At 40.6% G+C, this 25,520-nt stretch overlaps 1 protein-coding gene across 2 annotated transcripts in view; it reads left to right on the forward strand.

Annotated features, from left to right (window-relative positions):
* The window catches only part of HELB (DNA helicase B), a 451,751-nt gene that overhangs the window by 302,492 nt on the left and 123,739 nt on the right, over positions 1–25,520 (forward strand). For both annotated transcript variants that reach the window (XM_069229147.1, XM_069229148.1), the window contains one exon: positions 22,840–22,924. In XM_069229147.1, the coding sequence (XP_069085248.1) occupies positions 22,840–22,924 (85 nt within the window). The remainder of the gene's footprint in view (positions 1–22,839; positions 22,925–25,520) is intronic.

Here is a 25,520-nt window from a genome sequence, read left to right on the forward strand (position 1 = left end):
CGCCACTGTTACATGGGTAACATGCACTTTTGCCGATAAGTTTGCGAGCGAACTTCTTTTTCCTTCTGTGTGTCTCTTCAGGTTGATGCTCATGGCAGCCGTGGCGCTGTGAATCGGCTCGCTTATTTCAACAGTTTCATTTTTAATTTCCCGTTTATGTGGAAAGAAAAGTCCAGTTAGGAGTTTACAATGCTAATAGCTCTAACTCGAGCAAATGCGAGACCCATTGCATTGCAAATGCTTGTTTATACTTCTAGACTGTTTGTAGGGTGTGTTTCTTAATACAGCACACAAAGAAATTGTAAAGCTGGATATTCATTTTTGTCAACATTGAAACTAGCATTTTAAAATTAATCAACATGGCTGGGGTGGAGTATGCATGGCTCCTCTAAGGACACATTGCCCTGGAGGTCTGACATGGTGCCATCTTCGGGGTTCTTTGTGTGGTTGGCAGTGGAGCGAGTGGTGTGGTACTCCTAGATGTAGGAGACAACTACTCCCTCACTGGAAGTGATTAGAGATCATATTGGAAGCTATTGTCTGCACAAATAAGGAGTAGTATAGTTTTTGAGGTACAACCAGTCTTCCAAGATGGTGCTAGCCGTGTACTTGGGTTATGGTGGTGCATGGCCTGGTCTACATTGGATTGAGCAGTGAAGGGCATTTTTCTGTAGGCCCCCCCTTTTTTTTAATTTATTTTTGTATTTCTGGTATAAGCATTGAAATAGAGAAATACAAAAAGATTACATTAAGTAGTGCAACATGACTCACTTAGGTTAATCATATCCTTATGACATGGTCCCATCACTTAAATCAGTCCAAGAAGATTACATTAAATAGTGCAACATGATTCGAAATCATTCATTATTTACTTTGGCTTACCATATCCTTATGACATGGTCCCATCACTTAAGTCAGTCCAAGAAGATTACATTAAATAGTGCAACATGATTCGAAATCATTCATTATTTACTTTGGCTTACCATATCCTTATGACATGGTCCCATCACTTAAGTCAGTCCAAAAAGATGACAAGATTTACTTAATCGTATTATATGGGATGTATTCATATATTGCACATGTCTTGACTACAGGCTCAGATGCTTGCACTGTAGCTACTCTCTAGTTGTCTGTCTTTGCAATGCTTTAGGTTAGTCCAAAATGCTGCCATATGGCTATAAACCTTTTTATACTGCCAACTCTTTTTGTGCATGCTTCCTCGTACTTTTTAGTTCGTAGCATCTCATTCCACCATTTTTGAAATGTTGGGACTATTTGAGTCCGCCAGGTGCAATTTTAAGGATCAAGCTGCTGTTGAAAGTGATAGCAATAAAATATTGCTCATGTTTACTTAGTTCACTGATTGTTTTAGACAACCCAAATAAGATTAAACTTGTCTCAAGCTCAATCTGAAGCTTTAAACTACAGTTTATTGTGTTATTTAACTCCTGCCAGAACGATGTCAATTTGGGGCAATCTGAAAAAAATATGGAGACCATTCTCCTTCCCTTCCTGATGACAGCGAAAGCATTGATCCGTGACTCACAGGAACATGTTATGGAGAGCCTTGGGAGTATAGTATGCCATTCATCGGAAGAGAAATTACATTCTTTTATAGTTAGCTGCATAATGCTTTACATTCTAGTTCAGAGAAGAACCACCAATCCTCTTTCGAGGTCGTACAGTGTGTTGACTTAGAATTTTTTTCCTAACATCTGTCATAAATTCACAAGATGAGTGGTCTCCTAGTAGTCCATACCAAATTTGTGTACCAACCAATTTACTCCTGATTAGCGCCCTCCATGCTAGGTGTTCTTGTATATTATTAATTGGTATATTGGTGCTTAGCAAATGTATAATCTGATAAAAACTCAGTCTAGGTCCCAGTCCCTCCAAGCGTGTTGAAACCTTTTCCCATGTTATATATGTGACTAGGAATTCACTCAGCTCTCTGAAACCTTTACTATTCCAGAGCCCTCTCAGCGAACCTGCGAGGTTGAGACCGAAATAATTACACTCCTGTAGTCTAAGAAAGGTATAGCCTGGTGGTATTTGATATATTTTAGAAAAGAGTTCTATCCTCTTACAAAGCACACTAATGAATTTATAGCGAGTTTTTGTGGGAGTTTAGTAGTTTTAACAAATGCTTAGAGATTAATTACTGATTCCCCGATCATCCTATACAAAAGAAATATTTCCAAACTATCTTTTTCATCCAAATAAAGTGCCAACATATCCTGCAATGCGGTCTGGTAGTAAATTTGAAAATTGGGAAGAGCCAAGCCTCCTTGGGTTCTATTAAGCTGTAAGATTGAGTACCTCACCCTCGGGGTTTTATTCCACCATATAAAACCTCGTACCATAGAATCTAATTCGCGAAAATAGGAGCTATTAATTTTTATTGGAAGATTATTAAATAGAAACTAAAAAGTGGCATTATTGACATCTTAATTAGGGAGACTCTCCCTATTAACATCAAAGGCAGAACCATCCATTTTTCCAACAGTGTTTGTACTTTTGTAACATCCTCACATAGTTTAAGTGATGCAATTAGTCATAATTCTTCGTGACATATATTCCCAAATAACGAATGGGCTGAAGTGGATTCGCTTGCTGCTGCAAACTGGGGAAGATTGTCCACTCTTTCGTTAAATAGGAGAATCTCTGTTTTACTTTTGTTGATCTAATATCCTCGTATTTCACTGAACTCATTAATTCTATCCAATACCCTTCGTATGATATCAGACTCCAGTTTTAAATATAAAATAATAAAATCAGCAGAGTTTATTTTAGGCATGCCTGATATAGGTGACGTGATCTCCCTCAGACTGCAAATTTTCTGGGCCAGCGGCTCAATGAAAAAAGCAAATAATATGGGAGAGAGAGGACAACCCTGACAAGTGCCTCTCATAATTGAAGTTGAGCCTCTAACTTTTGAATTGATTATAATTCTGATCTCCGCTCCCTGGTATAATGGTCTTATCGTCAATGTGATTTGTGAGGTGAATCCGAATTGTATTGGACTATAAAGTAGAGCATCCCAGTTAACCAGATCAAAGGCTTTCCCGGTGTTTAACATTATCATTACTGCAGGAATTGTATTAGATTAAAAGTAACCAATTGCCTGGATTAGTCTAAACCACAAAATCACTTTGATATCTATGTGTCAGTTGTTGTGCAGTCGGGATGATCCTGGTTGCCGATACCTTAGTTAAGATTTTATAATCTGCATTAAGAAGACTGATTGGGTGATATGGATCAGGCTTCAGCGCACTTTTCTCCTTTTTTAAAACACTCACTATTATTGATTCTTTAAACGTCAAAAGGTATTTCTTCACCCTCTGGTATTGCATTAAAAAGGTCAGTTAAAAAAGGAACTAATTCCTTACAGAACATTTTGGAGGATTCTGTGGGAAAGCCATCGCTACCACATGCTTTTGCACTTGCCATTTTTTTGAGAGCTTCCTTTATTTCAGCAGACGTTCTCTTTATCAATGAATGACATCCTGGGTAGCGATATTGACTTGTAATACTGCTCGATCTGTGAGGGTAAGACTGAAAAATAATTATTCTTGTATATATTCTGCGATAGTGCTGCATCATTATACCTGAGCTATAGCCTCTTCCTGTGTAACAACTGAATGTGTCTCGGAATCCCAAATTTGATACATTTTCTGTTTATCCTGCTTTAGACGAGTAGCCCAGGCCAGACATTTGCCTATGCAGCCTGGATCCACTCATCCCTGGCAACTATATACCAATTTCTATGCTGCCAGCCCTTGCCAAAGTACTTGAAAAACATGTCAATACTCATCTTTTGAGTTTTTTTGAGTAAAATAACATTCTCCATCCGTTTCAGATGGGCTTCAGACCATTACATAGTACAGAATATGCATTAATCACAGTCACTGAAGAAGTTAGGAAACGTGTAGATCAGGGCTTGGTCTCAGCAATCGTGCTTCTCGATCTTAGTGCCGCCTTTGACACAGTGGAGCATACTATTTTACTCCAGAGAATGGAAAGTGGAGTCTCAGGCAATGCCCTGAGCTGGTTTGCCTTATTCTTGGAAGCAAGATAATTTCAAGTTTTGGACCATTCCTTTTATTCGAGCTGTTTTAAGAGTAAGTGGGGTGTGCCTCAGTGCTCTTCTTTGAGCCCTATGTTACTTAATATCTATATGGCCCCTCTGGCAAAAGTAGTGGAGCCCTATGGACTCTATGTAGTGTCATATGCAGATGACAACAAGGTTGTGGTATCGTTTTCTACGGATCAGAACTCAACCAATTCTCGGCTCATTCCTTGTCTACAGGCAATCTCTAATTGGATGTCCAGCTGTAGACTTAAGCTGTAGACTTAAGTTGAACGGAGACAAGACAGAAGTTATGTTTCTGGGTCACCAGGCAAAACCAAACTTAATCTCCCCAGTCTTACAACCATTAGAAGATCTTCCATTGCCCAAAGAAAGCATTAAGAGTCTGGGAGTATTGTTTGATCCATGGTTGACCATGATTTTCAAAATACTTACGTTCATTGCTAAGAGGCTCATCATGCAGGCCTTAATAATCTCTCGCTGCACCAAAATATGTTATGCAGAAATTGCAGGTGGTGCAGAACACTGCTGCCCGCCTTCTCTTCAAGGTACCCAGACATGAATCGGCCAGATCAGCTTTATCAATGTTGCACTGGCTTCCTTTTGGAGAAACGGATACAATTTAAATCTTTGTTACATTCATAGAGCGCTATATGACAAAGGCCCACCAATATTGCGAACCCTGACTTCTTTTTACAAATCTACCAGACATCTTAGATCATCCTCCACAACCCTAGCTGTCATTCCCCCAGTAAAAAAGGCCAAATGGGGAGGAAGATCAATATCTTATCTTGGAGCTAGACTGTGGAATTCATTACCACTGAATCTTTGTCAAACAAGCCACAAACTGTAGTTCTGGCGGCTATTAAAACTTGGTTATTTTAGTTTATGTCCCAAAGCCGTATATTCAAAGGTTTTTCTGTATTGCGCTGGGATGCCTTCGGGTAGCTATGCGCTCTATACATTTTCTTAACATAACATATTTGTTGACTCTCCTCATAAATCTTTTGCGGATAAGCCCTTGGGCTAGCTATTTGCTCTAAGATAAAAAAAAAATCTCTTAGATTGCATCTACTCCAATCAAGATTTTGCTTTGCAGCGTCCTGGCCCATTGCTCTTATACAAGCCTCTGTGGCCTGTTCTCCAGCCGGCTGAAGTTCTTTAACATAAAGCTCTCGCTGCTGATTCCGAGATGCCTTGAATTAAATTATATAACCTCGAGCTGTAGCTTTGAAAGCCTACCATACTGAAAACACGGATGCAGTATTCTGATTTTCCTGAAAAAACTCTTCTATAAATGTTCTCATTTTTTTTGTGTAGGCCCTTGATGGGAGAAGCAAAAAGACTGACTCTCCCTGCAATCCAGAGGATCTAGGAAAGAGCTGGAACCCATAGAGGATGTGGCATGAGGAACTGATAGTAGAGAGGCCAGCATGACCTACAGGATCTGAAGGCTGAGGGAAGCCATGTGAGGGGAATGACCACAAGCAAAACAGTGCGAGGGGCACGTATAATTGAGTATCCACCTTTGAGGTGTCTGTCTCTGCTCATTGCATAATCAAGTTTGGAGAGGGCACTCCATGTCTTCTAAAAATGCCAAAATGAGTACCAAAAAGAACGTAAGATACTTTTTGTTTTACTCTCGGATTCCCATTACTCTTAGAAGATTCTGAGGTGGCAGAGCAGTGTGTTGGAGATGACAAGGGGAGTGGTCTGTTATGGGTGAAGCCCTAAAACTGGATGTCCTCAAAGAATTACAGCATTTATTACTTAACCTCGGTCCGTGGTAATTACTCTGCACTGCTTTCCAGTCCATCAATAGTTTGCACACCATGCTCCTCCTGACAAAACCACCCTCATGCAAATTAGGTTTGATCCTATTCTAGTAGGATCAGTTCTGTTTGAACTACCAAGCCATGTTGTTTCTGAACAGAAACAAGCAACTCCAGATCGTTTTAGGCTGTTTGTCAGTTATGTGCAGCTTGATTTCCTTGACACAGTGAGCAGGGTAACCACGTCTGGGCATACATTCAACACACAGAGGAAAACCAAATGGTAAAGGATGGAATCAGCCCGTACCCTATATGCCACAGGATTCAGGCTGTATGTCAAGGAGCCCTAAAAAGGCTGAAAAAGGTCTGGGTTGTTAGTGCTCTTCTGGAGGGCCCTGGCCTGGGGCTGGACTGAACTATTTCTATTGGCATAGAGCCAAGACTAATTTTCATATGGATAGTCTCTGTCTGCAATGGCACAGTGGGCTCAACAGTAGCTGAAATGAATTCAAGCCTTCTATCACTTTGTAGTTTGTTCAGTTACAGTGTAGGCTGTGTGGAGGAGAAATATTATATGTCTGCCGCTGTGCATTCTTATCACATTTGTGCTGTGTGGAGGAGAAGCATTATATGTATTCCGCTATGCATTCTTATCACATTTATAGTCTAAAAAACAGTGACTTCCTTGGATGTGCCTCGTGCGTCCCACCAGTAGATTGTAGCGGACGTAGTGCATAGTCATGGAGATCAAGGTGAGCTTCGTATTTCACCGTTGATGTGCACTACTCCATTGTGGGCAGAGGGAGAACAGTGACTGGAGTCCAGTGGGAAGGAGTTCAGGGTTTTAATGATTTTGTTTTACTTTTGCCAGAGTGCAATCCCTTCTAAACTACCTACTGGAAAATGAGAAAGAATTTTAATACAGTCTTTACCCACAACAATAATTCTGAATGAATTTGAGCACAAATGTCCTCAATCCCAGCAAGCATTAAAATGAAACCAAACCCCTAGCCTTTTCTTAAAATAACATGAGACATATCCTGAGAAAAATCATCAGCATCCCATTCTCAGTCTGAACTGATTGTGAATGATTTTGAGTGCAAGAGTAGAGAGAACCTAGCTGATTTCATTTTTGTCAGTAACATAAATTAAACAACATAAATCATGCAGTGTTGTACCGCAAGGGGAAGTAAATCACATGGACTAGCATGGAGAGTGCCATAAATGGGACGCAAAAGAAAATGTAACTGTAATCATAAGAGGTCAGATGAGAAAAGAAATGGAAAAGATGGTAGCATTGCTTGTAGCATCTGTAGAGCAGCAGAATGGTTAGATCACTGTGGCTTTAAAGCTGAGATTAGAACAAAGTAAGTTGTAAGGGGCTTTCATGATTTGGGTGAATATGACAAATTGGCTAATTTGAGGCAGGTTTTGTCAGTAAGGTTGGTGAGAGTGTAGAACGGGTGGAGGAGGCCCGTATTATGGCTGGTCTTAAGAATAGGAGTGTTAAGAGAAGCAGAGTTGTCCTGTTTGTTTGGGTCTTCATTGGAAATAATACATAATACTATGCAGTAATTGGCAGTGGGTGAGGGCTTTGTAGAACATGTGGTCCATTCACATAAGGGGGTGGCGGATCGGTCGGTGTGTGTGTAGGGAACACATTAGTGATTGGACATATGTGGACTTCATATGGTCAGTGGCAGAACGTATGGTAGTTAGGAAGTCATTGAAAGTCAAAATAAGTAAAAAAGATGTGATTTTTATGGTTGAGCTTGCGATAGCATGCGCTAGCACATGCATATTGCTTGCGAGACGCTGTTTCATTTAGAAAAGGGCTTGGGGCTTATTTTCAATAGTTAACTTTTAGTTTTATTTTGCTAAGTCAACTTTTCTCAGTTTGTACTGATATTTTGTTTTGTTTTTGCTTGTGGGCTCTGTTCTCAAAAGAGGACTATTATCTTGTTGTAAATATTGAAAACCAACGTTGTTTCTTACATGTGACTTTCAAAATTACGATTTAACACATAATCCTGCAGTACGCCCCAATCTTCCCCAATCCAATCCCTCCAACTTCAATACAAACCACTCAGCCCAATACACTCCAGTTCACCACACCCTAGTCCTCCCAGCCCACTGCACTCCAATCTCTACCCCCTTCAATCCAAAACAATATGCCTCACTCAAGTCCAGAAAAATCTGCCCCACTCCCTTACAGTGATCCAAAACAATTTGCCCCACTCCAGTCCAGAAATATCTGCCCAACTTCAGCCTGCCCCACTCCAAAACAATCTACCCCACCCCAATCTACTCCAATCCAAAACAATCTGCCCCAATTCAGTACAGCGATCCAAAACAATCACAATCTGCACTACTCCAGTACAGTGATCCTAAACAATCTGCCCGCTCCATTCCACAACTGTCTGCCCCGAGAAACATCCCGAACCACGTCTATGGAAGAACAAAGTCGTGAACACCGAAAGCAGAACAGCGCTTTTGTTAACCACTGCTTCATTCTTCTGTGCTTTAACCACACATGTGCTGAACAACGCATAAAGCGAGTCTGCTTCTGAGGAGGACATGGTCAGGTAAGTGGGGTTGGGGCCGTTTTAGAGGTGGGGAGGGGGTCGGGGTAGTTTAGGTTTTGGGGGGTCGCTGTAGTTTTAGGGGCTGTAGTGGGGGGGTCGGGGTATTTTTAGTTTTTAGGGGTTGGGGTAGTTTAGGTTTTAGGGGGGTGGGGGGCACACAGTAGTTTTAGGGACGGGGTCGGGTATTTTTAGTTTTTGCAGGTGGGGAGTCGGGGTAGTTTAGGTTTTAGGGGGGTGGGGAGTTGCAGTAGTTTTAGGGGGGTTGGGGTAGTTTAGGTTTCAGGGGAGGTCGCTCTAGTTTTAGCGGCTGGGGTGGGGGTATTTTTAGATTTGAGGGGTGGGGAGTCGGGTTGTTTAGGTTTTAGAAGGGGTAGGGGGTCGCTGTGGTTTTAGGGGGGGTGGGGGTCAGGGTATTTTTAGTTTTTAGGGGCAGGGTGGGGTGTCAGGGTAGTTTAGGTTTTAGGGCGGTGGGTGCTGTAGCTTTAGGGGCAGAGGTGGGGGGGTCCGGGTATTTTTAGGGGGCAGGGATGGGGGTTGGCGTAGTTTAGGTTTTTGGGGGGGTGGGAGGTTGTGGTAGTTTTAGGGGTGGGGTTGGGGTAGTATAGGTTTTAGGGGGGGTCGCTGTAGTTTTAGGGGCGGGGTGGTGGGGTCAGGGTATTTTTAGTTTTTAGGGTTAGTTTTAGGGGTGGGGTTGGAGGGTCGGGGTACTGTAGGTTTTAGAGTGACAGGGCAGTTGCAGTAGTTTTAGGGGCGGGCGGAGTATTTTTAGTTTTCATGAACAGGGGTGGGGGGTTGGGGCAGTTTAGGTTTTGGGGGTGAGGGGTTGCGGTAGTTTTAGGGGCAGGGGTGGGGGTTGGGGTATTTTTAGTTTGTAAAAGGGTGTGGGGGGAGTCCCAGTAGTTTTAGGGACGGGTATTTTTAGTTTTTGCGGGTGGGGAGTCGGGGTAGTTTAGGTTTTAGGGGGGTGGGGAGTTGCAGTAATTTTAGGGGCAGGGGTGTTTAGGTTTTAGGTGCAGTCGCTGTAATTTTAGCGGCTTGGGTGGGGGTATTTTTAGATTTTAGGGGTGGAGTGAGGGTCGGGGTAGTTCAGGTTTTTAGGCGGTGGAAGGGTTGCAGTAGTTTTAGGGGTGGGGGTATTTTTAGTTTTTTAGGGGCGGGTGGGGTGTCAGGGTAGTTTAGGTTTTAGGGCGGTGGGTGCTGTAGCTTTAGGGGCAGAGGTGGGGGGTCAGGGTATTTTTAGTTTTTAGGGGGCAGGGACGGGGGTTGGCATAGTTTAGGTTTTTGGTGGGTGGGAGGTCGTGGTAGTTTTAGGGGTGGGGTTGGGGTAGTATAGGTTTTAGAGGGGTCGGTGTAGTTTTAGGGGCAGGGTGGTGGGGTCAGGGTATTTTTAGTTTTTAGGGGTCGTTTTAGGGGCAGGGTTGGAGGGTCGGGGTACTGTAGGTTTTAGGGGGACAGGGCAGTTGCAGTGGTGTTAGGGGCAGGGGCGGGGTATTTTTAGTTTTTATGGGCAGGGTTGGGGTAGTTTAGGTTTTGGGGGTGAGGGGTTGCGGTAGTTTTGGGTGCAGGGGTGGGTGGTTGGGTTATTTTTAGTTTGTAAGGGGGCGTGGAGGGTCGCAGTAATTTTAGGGATGGGGTAGTTTAAGTTTTAGGGGTGAGGGTCGGGGTAGGGGTACAATTCTTTTTAGGAGTGGGGGGTCGGGGTACGATTGTTTTAAGGATGTGGGGGTCAGGGTGGAGGGTTGCATGCTGGAACCACGCATGCAGTTCCACGCATGCCTTTGCCTGGAATGCCTTTACAACGAAAAATCGCTGTTAAGGCATTCGTGGTAAAGGCATTCGCAGTAACAACGCGGCTGTTGTTCCAACAGCATTGTTTAGTCATGCGTGGTTCCAGCATTCGTGGTTCCGACATATATTCGTCTGCCCCACTCAAAACTACTCCAGTCCAAAACAATCTGCCCCACTACAATAAAAATTTAAAAAACTGACTACTCCACTCACAAAATCGGCCCCATTCCACTCTGCCTCACTGTAAACCAGAACAATCTGCTCCACTACAATCTGCTCCAATCCATATTAATCTGCCCCACTTCAATCCAACTCATCCCACTCCAGTCCACCACATTCCACTTCAACCCAGCCCACTTCAACCCAACCCACTCCAATCCAAACCACCCCAATGCAGTCTAACCCAATCCATCCCATTCCAATGCACTCCCCTCAGTCCAGTCCATCCCACTCCAATCCAATCAACCTTAATCCACCCCAGTAAAATCTAGTCCACCTTAATCTGCTCCATTCCATTCCAGTCCACCCCACCCCACTCCACACCAATCCAATTCAGTGAGCTCCACACCAGTCTAATCCACCCCGTTACAATCCAATTCATCACACTCAAGTCCACCACACTCATTTTCACCCCACTCAATTCCACTCCACCCCACTCCAGTCCAATCCACCCTACTCCATTCCAGTTCACCCAACTCAATCCACCCCACCAACATCCACCCCACTCCATTCACCCCACCCTACTCCAGTCCAATCCAACTCACTCTGCCCCAATCCAAATCACCCCATCCCAGTAGAATCCATCCTAATGCTTGTTGTCATTGTGAAGAAGGGCATGCATGCAAGTCCTCATCTCCTGAATGACACATGTGATCTATAGCTGAGTCAATAAACATATGACTTCGGATCATAAGTAATAATTTTGCCTGCAGCCTATCAAAATTAATTTTCTACATTGAAGCTGTCCAGCTCCATTATGATTATCTTTTGTAATGTTCATTTGATTCTTTGATTTTGTTTTAAAAGTTCTCTGCCCAACCAGTAAACTGAACTTTCCTGCTAGAACGTTCAAATGCTTTTGACCTCTTGCTCAACTTTGCTGTGTATAAATAAATATATCCTTGTATAATACTAGTAAACAGAAATTAGTAAAAAATAAATGAAAACTAAAAGCTGAGGGCCTTATTGTTGGAAAAGATACAGTTTCATTTTATTAAGCAAGCCTGCGTGGAATCTGCAAACATGTTTACATGGCTCAGTTATGGGCCACAGAAACACTCACCTCAGTTTGGTACATTGATTTATCCATTTTGTTGTTCAAACCATTGGTGTCCCAGTTTTGTTTCCTTTTCCTCACCCACCTACATAGCAACTTCCTTATTGCATCTGTTCCCTAATGCTTGCGAAAAAAGAGGGTTTTCTACCAGAATATCAAGATTTAAATACTGACCTGGCGAAGTATCATAGCTAAGATAGCGAATACACAGTATCATAATGCTGAGTATAGATATAGGTAAGAATAGTTAGTTAGGTATAGAAGACATATACTTGTATACAGTTAGCTTTATGATAACCTGATAGTTTGGCATATCAACATTCTTCCTCTCAAAATTCTGACATACAACTTTAAAAGCTTTAAAACAGTTTAAAGAAGTGATTATACTACCAAACTGTGCCAGAAGGAGAGAGAGCAATGTAGGGTGCCACTCTGCTCATCTGTTCCAACAGGTTCATAGTTGAGGATAAGCAGAGCTAGAGTGGTGAGGGGTCTGTTCAGTACAGTTCCACATAAGTTCTTAATTCATTGGAAAAAATAAGAGCCAAGATTCAAAGTTTTAATCTGGTTTCCGAAAATTAGCCCATGTAGGCAATAGTCTTGTTTTGTTTATAACCATGACAGTTAGGAAACTCTGTTCAAGGATTATTCATTCCAACAGTTTCAGAATAAGGGTAAGAAATGCCTCACTGTCCATGCTTACCCTAACAAAGAAGTCATTTTAGAAATAATTGAGGTTGGCCTTCTGTTTATCCATCAATGTCACTTTACTACTCTGTTGAAAAAATAAATTTTTCCAGTCACTTTAACCAGTAAAGCAGGACGTACTCTACTGCTAAATGTGAAAATAATAACTTGCATTTTTATAAGTTCCATAACGCTATTTACTCATTGTGGACATTAATACAGCTGAGTGCATTCAGAAAATGTTGAAGTAATTGTTGAAGTGGATCATATTCAAAAAGACTACTCGTTGTCTGAGATGCCTATCACTTTAAACGCAGTGACACAAGTTGATGATGCCAATATAGAGGCTCAAAACCCAAATCTACTAATAGCATGCCTGCAAATAGCAACGGACATTCTTCTAGCATTTTTCTGCATTTTATTCTGATACTCATATTTCTGAAATACCGCAAAGCGAAATTCAAACCACTAATATTCTAGAGTAGTCAACTTAAAAACTATACATTTCCAGTCATTACAACACAGGCAGTCTTTACATTCAGTAACTCACTTTTCATCATTATAGTTTACCTATAGCTAGAATGAATATGCCTGCTATTATATTACTTGTAGAAATAGTTACTTCTGAAAGATATGCGTAGCCAGTAACTCCAGTGCATTCACTACAAAAAAGATTTGAGCACTGCAACGCAGACTGAAACTTTACATACTGTAATCTACTTTAAATCTGTCATAATCTCAAAGGGAAATCTGCAGGGCAGTGTAATACATAGTACAAACTGGATTATCCATAAAACAGAGTTTGTAGCAAAGTCCAGTACTAGCAGGAAACATATCAAGAACACAATATGCTTAAAGCAATTGTACTAAAAACATCTGAGGCTGAAACTGGCACATATTTTTTTTGTGCAACCTCTTAAAAGAATTTCCACTAGATGATGTCTAGCCCACGATAGTATCACAATCGAGTGGAAAAAAATGCCCTAACCCATATTTTGCTCTGTATCTTGCTTCATCCAACGGAATATAAACTCATAAAGGAACATTTGGGTCACAAATCTAAAAATTAAAAGACAAATAAACAAGCGAGCTTGAGGGGCTAAGTTGAGACCCATAATCAGTTCTGCAGTGGTTGAGGTTGCACAAAACATATAACACAATGAAATTGTTGTGACTAATGAAAATGTACTACAATTCCTACTCTTTAAATCCCTTATCTCCTGCCTTTCTTCAAAATGTAGCCCTGAGAGCAACTACACTCCCGTGGGAGACTTGGGCAATTGGATGGTCATCTCTCCTAGGTGGACCATTTGGGCTGATCCTTCACATACAAGAAATAAAAACTATGTTTTTTTGTTTTTGTTTACTCAAAATAACAAGAAATGTAATATAGATGACAGGTTAAAGTACACATGGCTTCTTGAGAGTATTCAAACTCATTTCTCCATTAAATGTTATCACTGGTAATGTGTTCCTAGGACTGCTAATAAATTACTAATGGAAAATGTCAGTTTACTTCAGAAAAATGGGTGTAAAGGTATCCCTTAATGTGAAGACCAATAACATACAGCCAGTGTATCCACTATAAGATAGAATTTGAGCTTATAAACCTACTATATTAACTAATTTATTAAAATCTAAAGTGGATGCAACTTGCTATGTAACAATCTGCGTATGAAATAAGGGTAGAGTGGTAAAAGAAGAATCTAAATTACAAAGTGAGTGATATGAAGTTGGAACCACACGGTCCTGGTTATCAGCAATTCTTGCCGGTTGTTCAACAAACCATATTGAGCGTCAGTCCATTTAGCCAAAATTGTATACTAGGAAGGTGAAACATTTCTAGTTTACCATTTGATACTTCAGTGTAATCTTGATTTGTTTCAAAGTCTGTTCAGGGTTTAATCTAAGAGATGGTGATATTGCTGCTGGTATTGGCAGTACATCAATCTGATGTTTTCCTAATTTTGTTGACTATTTAAATGCATTTTTAGGCAATGCATCTGAGGAAATAATATTGAAAAATGGAACCAAACTGTATTCACTATTATGACAAGTTGATAGGAAATCTAAAATTATTAAAACCCACACATTACCAAAATAAATTAGGAGAATAAAAGTGAATAATAGAGAGTCAGCTTAAAATAGAATTAAATAAAAAGATTCAACACAAGTTATTTTAATACCAAAATCCGTCTAAAAAATGAAATAAGGTCATATCAAGACAGAAGGCTACTCCGTAGGAGTTCTTTGGAAATTGAAGAAACCACATTTTGCCATGCTTTGTTTGAAGCGTCTCAAAACAAGGGTCCTCAAAAAATAGTGGCTCCTAATTGCTTGTTAATCAGGCTCAACTGCTCCACACACAATGTTGCCATATCAAAAGGTGTTTGGTGCAACAACCTAAAAAAAACTTCACTCTTTTAATAATAGTGTCCTCATATCAGACCCTGTTGATGGTGGTGACATCCCACATCTGCAGAAATCAGGTTCCTTATGTAATCTTCTAGTAACTCAAATGCCCATGGTCCAGAAGAATTACCCATTGCTGTTTTGGAAAACAAAAAGTTGTGAAGTATGGAGTGATATGCTTACACCTCTGTATCTGGATTATTTGGTAACGGGCGAAATCCCTAGCTCATAGAGTAATAGTATATTACTATCATTACACAAAAAATGGTATGAAAGATTACAACCCTACTTCATGTCTTCGGAAAATCGTTACAAAGATAATTCTGAAGTATTTACAGGACTGGAAGTCAAAAGTTATATACTTGGATTTAGCTTCAGTCCTTTGGCCTTCATAACTTAGCAATATTAATGGTCACAGATGAATATGTTTTTCATAAAGTTCCGGCACTTTGGAGCATAAAATCCTGGGTAAAATACTGACAACAGACTAGTCCCAAAAGCACTAATGATAATCAACCCAGCTCAGAATGAATACCAGAACTGTGCTGACTATTCATAATCATGGACAGGCTACGTTCTGCAGGACTCTGCCCGTGGATATAGAAAAGGTCTTTGACTCTCTGGCGTGGCCTTACCTCTCCACAGTAATTCTTAGTTTAGGGCTGGAACCAACAGTCCTGAATAAAGCTCCTTTATATGACCCCAATGGCATGAATGAAAAGATGCATGATAATCTCCGAGCCACTAAACGTAGAGTGGGCACTCCACAAGGATGTTACTTATCCCCCTGACTGGGGGATACAGGTTAACGGGAGGTGGCATATCACACCTCATTGCCCTTCTAGAGGAATCTGGCAGAGTTTCTGGCTTATGGATAAGCTGGGGTGAATTGTGTCTATTTCCTCTTACCCCAATATTGGCAACACAATGCCAAACACTGCCTGCCATCCTCCTCACCCATTAAATATCTGTGAGTCCTGATCTGCGATACAGAAAGGGTTCTGCTGGCATGTAATCTGGGAAGAGTACTGACTACCGTGAGGTCCACCATCACATTTTGGCGTGGACTACTGCTGTCCCCCCGGGGCATATAGCCATCTCCAAAATGCTGGTTCTCCCTCACTGCTGTACTTCTTCTCTATCCTGGTGGTTTTAAATAAAAGGTTTTTTTCGCAATTAAAAATCTCAGGTGATCGCCTTGATATGGGGTACTGGTAGGTGCAAAACATCCATTCTAATCTAATCTATGGGACGTGTAAAGTGCATGGCTACCCGCAGGCTTCCCAGCGCTACACCATCCACCTTAACCCTATAGCCGCCCCCACTGTAGATGCTGAGGGGACATCTAATTAACAAACAACCAATTTTTCTGGAATTTTCTGAAAATGGGTTCTGAGTCTATTTGGCGCAGTTAAGTGGCAAAAAAATCCACAGCCTAGGATCCAGATACTTAAGTGTGGCCTCCCCATCTTGTTCAATGGATCTTTGGTGTTGTTGCAAGAAGTGCAGTCACTGATCTCAGGGACTTTCCAGGGTTATACGGATCATTAAGGGCACGTAGTAGTTGGGGGTCCTTTGTTATGGAAGGCCCTGTAAGCGAGGCAGAGAGCTTTAAACTTGCACCCGCTGTTCAGTTGGGAGCCAGTGGAGGTCAGCCAGAGCCATTATTGCTGACTAGTGCCTTGGAATTTAAGAAGGAGATGGGCGGCCGCATTTTTAATGACCTGTGTGGGGCTTTCTTTTAACATAGTCTGGGGAGCCAAGATATAGGGAGTTGCCGTAATCCAACTGGGAGATAATCAAAGCCTGTACAATGAGTCTTTGGAAAAGGAAGGGCAAAAGGTCTAACACTTTCCTTAGCAATCTTAGTATTCCATAACATTTTGCTGCCAGTTTGTTGACCTGAGACTCCATAGTGGGTGAGTCATCGAGCCAAACATACATGCTTTTTATCAGATTTTTAGGGCTAGGCACTTCTTCCAAGGGAATAACACCCAAATGGACAGATTATTACCTAGGAACACAAACTCAATCTTTCCCCACTTTACCTTGAGGCAGCAGTTGGCATCCAGTTATGGCCCTCCTTTAGACAAGTGACAAGTTGCTGACAGTTGGAGCCATGCTCTGGAAAGATTGAAACTACTTATTGGGTGTCGTCCGTGTACGAAACGATGGTCAACACGAAGGTTCAGACTTTCTCTGCTAAAGGTCACATGTGAAGCTTGAAGAGGGTAGGGCTTATAGTAGAGCTCTGTGGTACTCCACATTTTAAATAAAAGATGTCAGAGCAGAATGTTTGGTCTAGCACTTGGAAAGTTCTATCCTCAAGAAAATATATCAACCATCTAAATGCAGAGTCACATATCTCCACATCTGTAATCCTCTGGATGAGTGTTGCATGGTCGACTGTATCGGATATGGCACTGAGATCCAGAAGGATGACTGCCACAGAGCCTCTTTGGTTTAAAAGTTCTTCGACCATGGCTAAAAGTGCTGTTTCAGTGCTATACTGTGGTCTGAATCCCATTTGGGTAGAGTGAAGGACATTATTAGACTCCAGAAAAAGGGAGAGATGTTGACTAACATGTTTCTCCTGGATCTTAGACACTCCTAGCAGAAGGAAGCTAGGTCTATAGTTTCCTAAACACAAAGGGTCTAAGCTTGGCTTTTTCAACAGTGGCTTCAAAACTGCATGTTTCCATTGTGGAAGAACTGAACTGGAAGTTAACTACAGATTCAATAATTCTGCAAAGCAAGAAAAATGCTCTCTGAGCCCTGTTCTAACATACGAAAAGGACTGGGTCGAATGGGTGGGGGGGACTTGACTTGACTAGGCTAAATAGAGGCAACAGCAGATTGGTAGTGATGGCAGGAAAGGCCGACAGGCCTTGCCCTGGGCTATCTGGGGTTGTCTACCCGTGGAGAGATCAGTCTCCTTTATCCTGTCTGGGAAGGCGGAGTAAATATCTGTTATTTTCTTTTAAAAGAAGGAGCACATTTTGTTGTAGCGAGCAACGGTCATTCTGGTAGTGAACAATTTGTTTTAACCTCCAGAAGCGATTTCAAAATATGATACATTTCTCTAGGCAAGTTGGAAGCCTCTAGTTTGCTAGTAAAATATGAGGCTTGTCTGGGTCTAATCTTAGAATGATAATTTCTGATTGCAGCCTGATAGTCAGGCTTACTAGTTCATCATAACACTTCCTCCATTTCCTCTCTAATCTTTTGCGCTTCCTCTTAAAAGCTAACAAGTGGGGAGTAAGCCAAGGAGACTGTTTAATGTGCTGTACACATTTATGCAGCTTCACTGGAATGACCTGGTCCAGAGAATTATTGATCCAGATACAAAAATTGGAGTTTGCTACAGGTTTGTGCTCGACATACTAAGGCTGTCTTTCCAATCCTCGCAGTTTAGTTGCGACCAGCATCTGTCCTTCCTCATAGCCCGAGGTGGACCACTTGTGGAGGAAAGAAAGAATAAGGTAACAGGAATCTCATAATAATCTGAGCATTTTACTAGTATGGATTGTAATACCTTCAGATTTAAGATACTGCTAAAGACTAGATCAGTAGTATGCCCTTTTTCATAGGTTGTGCCCCTGACCTGTTCAAGCTGTAAGGAGGCAAGGTCCTAGAGTAAGTTCATAGTAGCGCCACTAGTAAAGAAGCATGAATGTTAAAATCTCCCAACAAGAAGAAATTGGTTTTGAGAGCCATGTCTGCGATTATGTCAGGAAGCATGTTAAGGAAATGGGTGGAAGTATCGGGCAGCCTATAAAGTAGGACCCCAGAAAAATAAAAGGTTAGTGTGAGTGAAATTCCGAATGACGGACTTTCACAATCCTCAAGAACTGAAGGATTGAAAAAGCCCTTAAGATTATCTTTCAACATAATAGGAACCTCCCTTATTTTCACAATCTCTCAGAGGAATGCGGTACCCTGGGGCAATGGCTCAGACAGTGTCCGGCGTGGAGCCCTTATGTAGCCATGTCTCAGTAAGAAACAAGATGTCTGGATTATTGTCCTGGATAAAGGAGACAACATCCAGTTTATGGCAGCCCAAAGATCTACAGTTAATGAGAAACAGATGAAACCCTGTCTGATCTCCAGCCCCACTAATCTGCCTAAGGACAAGCTGAGGGCCAAACGTGCACGTTTACACAACAGCTCTGAGGCATTAATATCTATTGCATGAAGGTAGGAGCTACTTGCGCTTGCCCAAAGTGTCCAAGGTTGTGTGAATGTATAACTTATATTTTTTTGTTACAAAGGGGCAGGGGTCCTGGGCTGGCGCAGACTGGCTCACCTTTGGCACACTAGTGTGGTGTTTGCGACATGGTCATTGTCTTAGAGAGGCTGTGACAAAAAAGAAAAAAGAACTAGAGTGCCTACCAAAATGGCAACTCTAGACGTCTTAGACCTAAAGTGCTGTGCAACAGTGTAGTGGCTCCCAATTGTTCAAGTTCAGGCACTTTGCAACAGTTTCCAAAGATTCAGCACATAAAAATGCAGCACATTTAAAAACTTTTAAAAAAAACTTTAAAAAAACGAAGTCAAGAACAGCGTACCAGCAGGATCGTGGTTCAAGGACCGTGCTAGTTAGGTGCACGTCCGTGCCATGGTCCTATAGAGGCTATGAGGAAAAATAAAAAAAATAACTAGCATGCCTACCAAGATGGTGACTGTAGTTATCTTAGGCCTAAAGTGCAGTGCAACAGTGCAGTGGTTCCCACTTCTTTCCCCGGACCCAGCCAAGTCAAATTCTGTCACTTTTCAACAGTTTTGAAAGATTTACCACATAAAAATCAGCACTTTGAAAAACGTTTAAACTGCCCCCCAAACAGCAAGGTTAGTGTACCACCAGGATTGCGTTTCAGGGATCATGCTGATAAAGTGCGCATCGGCGCCATGGTCATTGTATTATAGAGGCTGTGAAGAAAAGTAAAAAATAACTAGAGTGTCTACCAAGATGGCAACGTTAGCTGTCTTATGCCTAAAGTGCAGGGCAACATTACAAAATAATGTGTGTCGCCGGAAGGAGGGAGACCTGTGGACGCCAAATTGCAAACAGTATTGCATTGCCACCCATCTTCAGTGGCTGATATGTTGGTTAGTGGGGGACCATCTCCCAGATAAGCAGGCGAAAAGTGTTCTGGATTGGTTACTGGGATCAGTCCCCATAACTCATGCAGTTGAAGGGAATGTGCTAATAAAGGTTGCTAGACATTGTTTGAGGAAGGTTATCTATACCAGGGGGTCAGGTGGAGGGTAGGAGGGGGTCAGTGCCATATATATGCTCCTTCCCTCCTGCTCTGGGTGATGTTTGGTTGTCGGAGCCTCTTGATATATAATCTTAGACTGAGGCTGGCTTGTTCACCTGAGGGCCCTGTTTACAGATGGCCTTTTATAACCATTAGACAACCAAAGTTGTGACCTTGGGGTTGCACACAGGGAATTTTCTCCTGTACTAGGCGATAACTTACCAGTTACATTTTCTCTAGAATAGAACACACAACGTGTCTGGTACAACCCAGTCACTGCAAACAATTTTTACACTTCGATGAGCAGTGACATACCTTTACAGAGCTCTACAACATATGATGGGCCCAATGCTTACTTGAAGTTAAGAACGTTTTGCTCAATGACGGTCTCAAATACTTACACTTTAACTTGCACTGCACCTATCTGTCCTCCCAGCAGATTGATTGCTTATTCTCAGGGGCAACTCGCACTGCCCCTTTTTTCCACGTGGGACCTTTCAACAATAATGGGCTGGTGGGAGGAGGTGATGACACACATATCTGACATTGTGGGGAGGCAATTACCCCGTGATGGCACATTGCCTAATAGGGCTGACCAAGCGTGCAAATCTACTAGGAACATTTACAGGTTCATTGATATTACTCTGATACTGGCCAAATGGCACATCTATATGACCTGGAAGTCTCCTTTAGCCCCTCTGCTTGAGCATTTGCTGCACAATTTACGTAAACGGGCATGCGCAGAGCTTGATGCCCTTACTAACACATCCACAGAACCACAAGTCCCCTGCATCTACTTTGTTGGGAGGTATACTAGAGGCTAGAGGCCAAAACTGGTGCGAGGCCACTGTGAATCCCTCTACTGGTGACCGCCTAAGGATTGTCCGGTATACAAAATCATTAGGTGTACATCATTCCTCAATGTAGCCGTCAATGACAGTACTGTCATTCCCTCTTCCCTGCGCCAACTGCACCTTTTCTACATCACTTTTTTACATCACTACTGTCACCCTTCATGAATCCCTCCTCTAGACTAATGGCTTGTGTCTCCCTCCCTCCCCACAACCCCTTAAATAGTTTGTCTGAATTTGTTTCAACTGGTTTATACTTTTACGAAGTTCAATGCCTTTGTGTTCTTTATTGCATTTACCAAGATGTATTGCTTCTAAATTTGTATCCATTTGCTAAAATGGGTATAGAAATACTGTGGAAACAAATCTAGAAACTTTGTGTATCATATATTGATTATTTCACAGCTTTAAATCTAGTGGATTGACCCTCACTATAGCACAAATTTGTTGCGCTGGATTATACAAAAAAAGGTGCTTGCTTTGCATGATAGTAGCACATCATGCTGCAACTTGGAGTCTTGCTAAAAGGATTGGCAGAGCTTGCTAAATAATCATTTGTACAGAGAATGGCCTAAAGCATTTGTGCCTTTTGGCACTACTGCCTTTTTCTTTGTGCATCTATGATGTTCTCCTCTGTTTTTACCAACATTTGGAAATGTATCTGTATGATTGGTGGTAATTCTGTAAACACCTTTCTTCATGTGGACAATTTTAATCAAACAGTAAGTGGGCTCCAAATGGTTCTAAATGTGTATTATAATTCCTCTCAGGATATCTTTTTGAAATTAAACATGGGTAAGAGCAAAATCATGGTTTTCATGATACAGTGAAAGAAGAAAATGTGTAAAAAAAATTATAATTGGGTTTTAAGTCTTAATTCTCTGGAGAATGTGGAATGTTATATAATCGTTCTCAAAATCCAAATTTAGATACATTGGTGAAGTCCAATAATACAGGCTGCTAAGTACTCCATGAAGTTACTGGCATAATAAAACTAATCACTATAATGAAACATTTTAACATTAAAGTACCTCCAACATTTGCATGGGATTGAATGTACACCTTTGATAAAGCAACTGTTCTTTGACAGATAACAAGGAATAATTTTTCAGCAAGGCATAGTCTGTCCATAAAGGACTTTATTTAGAATTAGGCATTTCGAGCACCTCAGCAAAACCCCTAAGTGCAATTATTTGTTGAGGGATTTGTCTTGAAGAAGAATCTCTGAATATTTGAGATCTGATTATATCAGAAGGGGAAGCTGGTCTGTCTATGAAGTACGTGGCTAAAAAATCTAATTACAGTACTCAATTATTTTAGTTACAAAATTGAAGACTTTACAAATTGTACCACCATAGTTCAGGTCAAGAAGTTCTTGATTGAATATCTGAGAACATAACTATATTACATATTAAAAATATTGTTCATTATGAAATAGTTTTAGATTAATTTCCAATTCCGCTCTTTTGAGCAATTGTCATCTGTATCTCAGAATGCTTAATGATCATGCTATGAGAACGTTTTTTTATTGATATCCGTAGAAATGGTTTACCTCTAAAGGTGGTATAAATATGGGAAGATTGTACAAGGCAAGTATGACTGATTTGGATTGCCTGCACTCTATATATTTTGTTCAAGATCTCAATTATGGCTTATGTGTACGTCCTGTGTTGTGACAAGTATGTTTCCGTTTTCTACGAAATATTTTTCTGTGGAATAATAGTAGGAACATTTATAGTGTGCAAAACTTTATATATGGTCCTCTTAATCAAGTTTTTGAAAGTGTTCTTAGGTTTTATTAACTGTTTTTATGGGAAATTTTTAACTGTTGTTAAAACATTTTACCAGAAATTTGTGTGTATTTTTGTATGTACAGTGTTAACCTCCAGGAGAGGTTTTATCATTGTGTGGTATTTTGATATTCTTTTTAATATAGCTTCTACATTTTCTGTACCCTAGGTATCCACTATCACTATAGCATAGCACCAAATTGGCTTCTGTAGTTGCATCTTGATATGTTTAACCTTTAAGTGGACTTAAGACAAGGAGTGGTTGCATGGGAAAGTGTGACTAGAATGTTAGTAAATATTAATGCCCTTTTATTTGACCACATACAGATTTACAAACAGCTGTGAAGCTTTTACTTGAAAAGGGACCAGGGTTACAAGATGACAAGACTTCCCAGTTCATTGCATTCAGAAGGTAACTTCTGGCTTCTTAAAAGAATAGTTTTAAATTAAATAAAGGTTCACTTTTACATAAAGTCTAGCATAAATGTGTTTTAATTATTTAGACATATTTCTAAGTGTTTGTTTAGCCCACTGTATAAAGGATTATTGCACAATATAAATTGTTACAAGTCAATCACTACAAAAATCTAAAAGTTGAAAACTCCTATTAAGTCAAGAAGGTAGAATATAAATGTAATTAATCTTGGCCACCTGATATACCTCAGTAAAAAAAAAAAATATTTGTCCAGAAATTTTCATTGTTGATTTGTGTTATTGGATCATTAGAAAAGTAATTTATCTTTGGTAGACATTGCTGATCGGGGCCAAATTTTTCTAACCTTTTTAAAAATGGCAGATGTGTTGCAGTGATGATGCAATATCTCAGGAACCATAATACCTATATACTTAAATTTAGTGTCAAAACATAGGTTTTGGGGTTCAAGTAGTCTTATAGAGACAGAAAAAAACTCATCAGAGCAACCCTTCCTCCATTTTCCGAAATAACAGCTATAATGGAGGAAGAAGACATATATATAAATGAAACAAATAATGTTTTTTAATCTTTTTATGTATCCACCGATGTTTACGATCCGAATATGGAAAAAATATCACTCTTGTTTTAGACACATTTTCATAGTTCACTTTATTTGTTTCAGTATTTGCTTGTGGTACATTTGCAGAATGTTGAACATTTAAGAAGAGCATATCGACAGGGACATCTTTTTGCAGCACAGGTTTTGCAAGTACATGTATGTGTAAGTTCTGTGGTAGAGACTTTAGAAATTTTGCAGGTTTTAGCATCCCATCAATATCTTCCCAATCACATTCACACAGATATTGCTCTACATATGCATGATCCAAAACATTTACACATCTGATCAAGTAGAATGCTTTTTTAATGTGTAAATGCACAGAATATGTCAGTGAAAGGTCACTCAGCGGGACTGATCTCTTGAACTCAAAGTACTGAAGATTGTCAAATATGTGTCGGTCAGAACTTGTTTTCCACACAAGCACAAGGTATTTTTCTACGTCTTTAAAGTCACATTCTTCTATTGTCTCAACTAATCCTTTTAGAAACTTCATATGTTCTGCAGGTAACGCTCCAAGCTTTGTTCCAGTTTTGCTTATAGTCTCATCACCAGTAAGAATATGTGCCTTGATAAGAACACTTGGGCATCTCTGGGTCTAGTTTCCTTTACAGAATATGAAGTGGGATTAAGTGTCTTTTCTCACCTGTTACATAATGTATCTATAACTCTGACAATCCTTGACTTATAAAGATTGCAACAAACCTAAGTAGCACAACCTTCCTCCAATTTGCTGTTAAGGACTTGAACAATATGGCCTGTACCTTTTGAATATTTCTCTGCAGGCACCAACTCCTCATTGACAATCATTCCACTTGCAATAATTGGAAATTCAGTGTTCAGAAAAGCATCAGCAATGTTTTGGTGAGCTAACATCTCCAAGTTCATCTTTTTTGATGTTGATGACCAAAATGTATCAAGTTGTACAGGTGTAGGTGTTGAATTTTTGATGCAGGCAATGCCAACTGTTCCCCTTATAGACATTCGTCTGAATCTCTCACATTCTTTGACAGATAGTCCAAGATAACTGTAAAAGACAATGTTCAGTTCTTGCAGGGTGCACACTGACTTTGATATCTGTAGAACAGTCTGAACAACCTTGCTGAAGTTTTGCATGGATGAGATCCTGACCATTCGCTATTGTGACATATAGTGCACAACAACCATTTCTAAATTAAATTCTTCAGGTGAAAGGTTTTTTTCGAGCTCTTGTATGAATTTGTGGTTCACTGGTTTGGTTGCAGCATCTCCATCAAATATTGTGTTTGTTGGAAGAAGACCATGTGACAGAATGTCCTTGATAAATTCATCTCTTTCTCTTGCTACATCCATCTCTCTATGTGCTTGCGCAAGTTGTTTGTAACCTGTTTTGTAGTGGCTGGTTGGACGATACTCTAACTATGGCAATTAAAGTGTGGAAGTTTAGCTTTAGTGACTATGTCAAACAGATTTTTCTATTTCAATCCAAAACTCTCCTGCTTCAGGTCTGCGTATAGTTATGATCCATGTTCCAGGACATCTAGTAGACGTGTCATTATATCGTTATCCACATATTGTTTGGTCATGAAGTTGTGTAGTCACACAAGAACAGTCATTTCAAAGAGTTTTCCTTGCTGCTGCATGAAATGAAGAAGGCTGTCAACATATTTATTAAAACATTCCTCTGTCTTTCCCTCAAGTTCATGATGACGAACAGTTTCACAGTGGTCCATTAATTTTGTCATCTCTCTGAAAACATTGCAAATAAAAAGGACTTCATGGTAAACTAGCTGTCATTGAGTACCATATTTACTTTTAAGTGTCTGGCCAACAATTCCCTTGGACCTTTTTGTGATCTCTGGATCATCTGTTCCAGTTTCATATCTGGAGCCACAGCATTGAACCTTCTCTCTCTGTCTTTCACCACAAAATATCTTTGGATGAATTTTCTGTAGAGGTATAGGTTTTCCACCTCTAACTTCTTTACTCTTTCCAAAT

Source organism: Pleurodeles waltl, chromosome 4_1 (genome assembly GCF_031143425.1).
Source record: "Pleurodeles waltl isolate 20211129_DDA chromosome 4_1, aPleWal1.hap1.20221129, whole genome shotgun sequence".
In the NCBI taxonomy this organism is placed as follows: Eukaryota; Metazoa; Chordata; class Amphibia; order Caudata; family Salamandridae; genus Pleurodeles; species Pleurodeles waltl.